At 44.8% G+C, this 7,500-nt stretch overlaps 1 protein-coding gene across 1 annotated transcript in view; it reads left to right on the top strand.

Moving 5' to 3' along the window:
• The window catches only part of LOC135549490 (WAS/WASL-interacting protein family member 3-like), a 39,299-nt gene extending 35,347 nt beyond the window's left edge, over window positions 1-3,952 (top strand). Inside the window, 1 exon segment of the mRNA XM_064979491.1 lies at window positions 3,444-3,952. Coding sequence (XP_064835563.1) covers window positions 3,444-3,466 — 23 coding nt within the window. The 3' untranslated portion in view covers window positions 3,467-3,952.
• The last annotated feature ends 3,548 nt before the right edge of the window (window positions 3,953-7,500 follow it).

Genomic DNA, 7,500 nt, shown 5'->3' on the forward strand with positions numbered 1-7,500 from the left:
GTTAGCCCACTGTTCCTAGGCCGTCATTCTGCCCCTGAACAGGCAGTTAACCCACTGTTCCTAGGCCGTCATTCTGCCCCTGAACAGGCAGTTAGCCCACTGTTCCTAGGCCGTCATTCTGCCCCTGAACAGGCAGTTAACCCACTGTTCCTAGGCCGTCGTTCTGCCCCTGAACAGGCAGTTAGCCCACTGTTCCTAGGCCGTCATTCTGCCCCTGAACAGGCAGTTAGCCCACTGTTCCTAGGCCGTCATTCTGCCCCTGAACAGGCAGTTAACCCACTGTTCCTAGGCCGTCATTCTGCCCCTGAACAGTCAGTTAGCCCACTGTTCCTAGGTCGTCGTTCTGCCCCTGAACAGGCAGTTAACCCACTGTTCCTAGGTCGTCGTTCTGCCCCTGAACAGGCAGTTAACCCACTGTTCCTAGGCCGTCGTTCTGCCCCTGAACAGGCAGTTAGCCCACTGTTCCTAGGCCGTCATTCTGCCCCTGAACAGGCAGTTAGCCCACTGTTCCTAGGCCGTCATTCTGCCCCTGAACAGGCAGTTAACCCACTGTTCCTAGGCCGTCATTCTGCCCCTGAACAGGCAGTTAACCCACTGTTCCTAGGCCGTCATTCTGCCCCTGAACAGGCAGTTAGCCCACTGTTCCTAGGCCGTCATTGAAAATAAGAATTTGTTCTTAACTGACTTGCCTAGTTAAACAATAATAATAAAATAATATAATTTAAAAAATGTAATATAATAATAATATAATTTAAAAAATAATATAATTTAAAAAATGTTTTTGTTTTTATTCTAAAATGGAAAGAAAAGAAAAAAAAAGAAAAAGATATCCTCAGCAATATAGACACAATATCCCATAAATACCCCATAATGAAAAGCGAAAACAGGTTTTTATACATTTTTGCAAATGTATTAAAACCAAAAAAAATGAAATAACGTGTTTACTTTTTTTTGTGCTAATTTATAAAAAAGAAATAAAAACTGAAATACCTTATTTACATTAGTATTCAGACCCTTTGCTATGAGACTCGAAATTGAGCTCAGATGCATCCTGTCAACATTGATCATCCTTGAGATGTTCCACCTGTGGTAAATTCAATTAATTTGACATGATTTGGAAAGGCACACACCTGTCCATATAATCAAATTCAAATAAAATCACATTTATTTATATAGCCCTTCGTACATCAGCTGATATCTCAAAGTGCTGTACAGAAAGGTCCCACAGTTGACAGTGCTTGTCAGAGCAAAAACCAAACCATGAGGTCGAAGGAATTGTCCATAGACCTCCAAGACCTCCAACACAGGATTGTGTTGAGTCACAGATCTGGGGAAAGATACCAGAACATGTCTGCAGCATTGAAGGTCCCCAAGAAGAGTGGCCTCCATCATTCTTAAATGGAAGAAGTTTGGAACCTCCAAGACTCTTCCTAGAGCTAGCTGCCCGGCCAAACTGACCAATCGGTGGAGAAGGGCCCTTGGTAAGGGAGGTGACCAAGAACCCGATGGTAGAGTGGCCAGACTGAAACCACTCCTCAGTAAAAGGCACATAAAAGCCCGCTTGGAGTTTGCCAAAAGGGACCTAAAAACTGCCAGACAATGAGAAACAAGATTCTCTGGTCTGATGAAACCAAGATTGAACTCTTTGGCCTGAATGCCAAGCTTCACGTTTGGAGGAAACCTGGCACCATCCCTATGGTGAAGCATGGTGGCAGCATCATGCTGTGGGGATGTTTTTCAGCGGCAGGGACTAGGAGACTAGTCTGGATCGAGGTAAAGATGAATGGAGAAAAGTACAGTGAGATATTTGATGAAAATCTGCTCCAGAGCGCTCAGGACCTCAGACTGGGGCGAAGGTTCACCTTCCAGCAGGACAATCTTCTCTGTTTTTGTTTTATTATTTCACTGTCATACTGTGTTGGATCTTGTCCAGCCATCTTGTCCCCTGAGGACCACAGTGGAAATAAGTCCCAGAATGTATAGTGTGTTATCCTCTTATCCTCTATGATTTAACAATGGAGGATTGGGAGAAACTCCCCAAATACAGGTGTGTTAAACCCAAGAAGACTCAAGGCTGTAATCACTGCCGAAGGTGCTTCGACAAAGTACTGAGTAAAGGGTCTGAATACTTATGTAAATGTGATATTTCAGTTTTTATTTGTAATACATTAGCAAACATTTCTAAAAACAGATTTTGATTTGTCATTATGGGGTATTGTGATGTCATTATGGGGTATTGTGATGTCATTATGGGGTATTGTGATGTCATTATGGGATATTGGGATGTCATTATGGGGTATTGTGATGTCATTATGGGGTATTGTGATGTCATTATGGGGTATTGCGATGTCATTATGGGGTATTGTGATGTCATTATGGGGTATTGTGATGTCATTATGGGGTATTGTGATGTCATTATGGGGTATTGTGATGTCATTATGGGGTATTGTGATGTCATTATGGGGTATTGGGATGTCATTATGGGGTATTGTGATGTCATTATGGGGTATTGTGATGTCATTATGGGGTATTGGGATGTCATTATGGGGTATTGTGATGTCATTATGGGGTATTGTGATGTCATTATGGGGTATTGTGATGTCATTATGGGGTATTGGGATGTCATTATGGGGTATTGTGATGCCATTATGGGGTATTGTGATGTCATTATGGGGTATTGTGATGTCATTATGGGGTATAGTGATGTCATTATGGGGTATTGTGATGTCATTATGGGGTATTGTGATGTCATTATGGGGTATTGTGTGTGGATTGATGAAGGCTGTAACGTAACAACAATGTAAAAATTGAAGTGGTCTGAACATTTTCAGAATGCACTGCTTGGTTGTTTGTTTGTGTGTGTGTATTTGTGTTTGTGTGTATGGATATGTGTGTGTATTTGTGTTTGTGTGTCTGTCTGTCTGTATGTGTGTGTGTGTGTATCAGCATGCTCTTGTCTTAATTTTCCTATTCAAATGATTTTGTGATTTACTCCTCCCCCATCCTCTCCTCTCTCCTCCCCATCCTCTCCTCTCTCCTCCCCCATCCTCTCCTCTCTCCTCCCCCATCTTCTCCTCTCTCCTCCCCATCCTCTCCTCTCTCCTCCCCCATCCTCTCCCTCTCTCCTCCCCCATCCTCTCCTTTCTCCTCCCCCCATCCTCTCCTCTTTCCTTCCCCATCCTCTCCTCTCTCCTCCCCCATCCTCTCCTTTCTCCTCCCCCATCCTCTCCTCTTTCCTTCCCCATCCTCTCCTCTCTCCTCCCCCATCCTCTCCTTTCTCCTCCCCCATCCTCTCCTCTTTCCTTCCCCATCCTCTCCTCTTTCCTCCCCCATCCTCTCCTCTCTTCCCCCCATCCTCTACTCTCTCCTCCACCATCCTCTCCTTTCTCCTCCCCCATCCTCTCTTCTCTCCTCCTCCATCCTCTCCTCTCTACTCCACCCAGTGACCAGGACACAGCTATGGTGATGCAGTGAGACAACATGGACCCCCCACCCCCACACATCCAACAGCTGGCCCAACACATCCTCTTCATCCTACATTATCCTCATCCTCTGTCCCCAGGGGCCATGCTCATGGACGGATAATTGAGACTGTGTGTGTGTGTGTGTGTGTGTGTGTGTGTGTGTGTGTGTGTGTGTGTGTGTGTGTGTGTGTGTGTGTGTGTGTGTGTGTGTGTGTGTGTGTGTGCGTGCGTGCGTGTGCGAATGCAATACCGTGCCACACCCAGTGCAGGCTATGTGACCTCCAACCTTCTCCAGTGTGGAATGTTTTGAATGTGTCAGGAGGGTAGAACCCAACAGTGTTCTCTCACTATATATATATATATATCTATTGATAAGCTGGGTGGCACCAGCCCTGACTGCTGATTGGCTGACAGCCATGATATATCATGGGTGTGACAAAACATTTATTTTTACGTTGGTAAACAGTTTATAATAGCAGTAAGGCACCTCTGGGATTTGTGGTATATGGCCAATATACCACGGCTAAGGGCTGTATCCAGGCACTCCGCATTGTGTTGTGCTCAAGAACAGCCCTTAGCTATGGTATATTGGCCATATACCACACCCCCTCGGGCCTTAAATATATACTGTACATATATATATATATGTCTCTCTCTGTTCTCTCCCTCTCTCTATGTCTATTTTTGTCTCTCTCTCTCTCTCTCTCTCTCTCTCTCTCTCTCTCTCTCTCTCTCTCTCTCTCTCTCTCTCTCTCTCTCTCTCTCTCTCTCTATATATATATATATATATATATATATATATTGAGATTCTTCAGAGTAGCCACCCTTTGCCTTGATGACAGATTTGCACGCTCTTGGATTTCCCTCAACCACCTTCACCTGGAATGCTTTTCCAACAGTCTTGAAGGAGTTTCTGCATATGCTGAGCGCTTGTTGGCTGCTTTTCCTTCACTCTGCGATTCAACTCATTCCAAACCATCTCATTTGTGTTGAGGTTGGGTGATTGTGGAGGCCAGGTCATCTGATGCAGCACTCCATCACTCTCCTTCTTGGTCAAATTGCCCTTACACAGCCTTGAAGTGTGTTGGGTCATGGTTTTGTTGAAAAACAAATGATAGTCCCACTAAGCGCAAACCAGATGGGATGGTGTATCGTTGCAGAATGCTGTTGTAGCCATGCTGGTTATGTGTGCCTTGAACTCTAAATAAATCACTGACAGTGTCACCAGCAAAACACCCCCACACCTCCTCCTCCGTGCTTCAAGGTGGGAACCACACATGCAGAGATCATCTGTTCACCTTCTCTGTGTCTCACAAAGACATCACACCTCCTCCTCCATGCTTCACGGTGGGAACCACACATGCAGAAATCATCCGTTCACCTACTCTGCTTCTCACAAAGACACGGCGGGTAGAACAAAAACATCGCAAATTTGGACTCATCAGACCAAAGGACAGATTTCCACTGGTCTAATGTCCATTGCTCGTGTTTCTTGTCCCAAGCAAGTCTCTTCTTATTATTGGTGTCCTTTAGTAGTGGTTTCTTTGCAGCAATTCGACCACTAAGGCTTGATTCACACAGTCTCCTCTGAACAGTTGATGTTGAGATGTGTCTGTTACTTGAACTTTATTTGGGCTGCAATTTCTAAGGCTGGTAACTCTAATGAACTTATCCTCTGCAGAAGAGGTAACTCTGGGTCTTCCTTTCCTGTGGAGGTCCTCATGAGAGCCAGTTTCATCTTAGCGTTTGATGGTTTTTGCGACTGCACTTGAAGAAACCTTAAAAGTTCTTGTGATTTTCTGGATTGACTGACCTTCATGCATTCCCGGTGACTACCTCATGAAGCTGGTTGGGAGAATGCCACAGTGTGCAAAACTGTCATCAAGGCAAAGGGTGGCTACTTTAAACAATCTCAAATATAAACTATATTTTAATTTGTTTAACACTTTTTTGGTTACTACATGATTCAGTGTGTTATTTCATAGTTTTGATGTCATCACTGTTATTCTACAATGTAGAAAATAGTAAAAAATAAACCCTTGAATGAATAGGTGTGTACAAACTTGTGTCTGGTACTGTATATATATCTCTGTCTCTTTATGTCTTTGTCTTGCTCTATATATATGTGTTTCTCTCTATATGTCACTCTGTGTATATATGTTTTTCTCTGCACATATTCCATATCTGTATTTTTCTGCATTATGGGATCTGAGTCGTTTATGCATTATGGGATCTGAGTCATTTCTGCATTATGGGATCTGAGTCGTTTATGCATTATGGGATCTGAGTCGTTTATGCATTATGGGATCTGAGTCATTTCTGCATTATGGGATCTGAGTCGTTTCTGCGTTATGGGATCTGAGTCATTTATGCATTATGGGATCTGAGTCGTTTATGCATTATGGGATCTGAGTCGTTTATGCATTATGGGATCTGAGTCATTTCTGCATTATGGGATCTGAGTCGTTTCTGCGTTATGGGATCTGAGTCATTTATGCATTATGGGATCTGAGTCGTTTATGTGTTATGGGATCTGAGTCGTTTATGTGTTATGGGATCTGAGTCGTTTAAGTATTATGGGATCTGAGTCATTTCTGCATTATGGGATCTGAGTCATTTCTGCGTTATGGGATCTGAGTCGTTTCTGCGTGATGGGATCTGAGTCGTTTCTGCGTTATGGGATCTGAGTCGTTTCTGCGTGATGGGATCTGAGTCGTTTCTGCGTTATGGGATCTGAGTCGTTTCTGCGTGATGGGATCTGAGTCGTTTCTGCGTGATGGGATCTGAGTCGTTTCTGTGATGGGATCTGAGTCGTTTCTGCGTTATGGGATCTGAGTCGTTTCTGCGTGATGGGATCTGAGTCGTTTCTGCGTGATGGGATCTGAGTCGTTTCTGCGTTATGGGATCTGAGTCGTTTCTGCGTGATGGGATCTGAGTCGTTTCTGCGTTATGGGATCTGAGTCGTTTCTGCGTGATGGGATCTGAGTCGTTTCTGCGTGATGGGATCTGAGTCGTTTCTGTGATGGGATCTGAGTCGTTTCTGCGTTATGGGATCTGAGTCGTTTCTGCGTTATGGGATCTGAGTCGTTTCTGTGTGATGGGATCTGAGTCGTTTCTGTGTGATGGGATCTGAGTCGTTTCTGTGTGATGGGATCTGAGTCATTTCTGTGTGATGGGATCTGAGTCGTTTCTGCGTTATGGGATCTGAGTCGTTTCTGCGTTATGGGATCTGAGTCGTTTCTGCGTGATGGGATCTGAGTCGTTTCTGTGTGATGGGATCTGAGTCGTTTCTGCGTGATGGGATCTGAGTCGTTTCTGCGTTATGGGATCTGAGTCGTTTCTGCGTGATGGGATCTGAGTCGTTTCTGCGTTATGGGATCTGAGTCGTTTCTGCGTTATGGGATCTGAGTCGTTTCTGTGTGATGGGATCTGAGTCGTTTCTGCGTGATGGGATCTGAGTCGTTTCTGCGTTATGGGATCTGAGTCGTTTCTGCGTTATGGGATCTGAGTCGTTTCTGCGTTATGGGATCTGAGTCGTTTCTGCGTTATGGGATCTGAGTCGTTTCTGCGTTATGGGATCTGAGTCGTTTCTGCGTGATGGGATCTGAGTCGTTTCTGCGTGATGGGATCTGAGTCGTTTCTGCGTGATGGGATCTGAGTCGTTTCTGCGTGATGGGATCTGAGTCGTTTCTGCGTGATGGGATCTGAGTCGTTTCTGCGTGATGGGATCTGAGTCGTTTCTGCGTGATGGGATCTGAGTCGTTTCTGTGTGATGGGATCTGAGTCGTTTCTGCGTGATGGGATCTGAGTCGTTTCTGTGTGATGGGATCTGAGTCGTTTCTGCGTTATGGGATCTGAGTCGTTTCTGCGTGATGAGATCTGAGTCGTTTCTGCGTTATGGGATCTGAGTCGTTTCTGCGTTATGGGATCTGAGTCGTTTCTGCGTTATGGGATCTGAGTCGTTTCTGTGTGATGGGATCTGAGTCGTTTCTGTGTGATGGGATCTGAGTCGTTTCTGCGTTATGGGATCTGAGTC

The sequence above is a fragment of the Oncorhynchus masou genome, chromosome 12, assembly GCF_036934945.1.
Source record: "Oncorhynchus masou masou isolate Uvic2021 chromosome 12, UVic_Omas_1.1, whole genome shotgun sequence".
In the NCBI taxonomy this organism is placed as follows: Eukaryota; Metazoa; Chordata; class Actinopteri; order Salmoniformes; family Salmonidae; genus Oncorhynchus; species Oncorhynchus masou.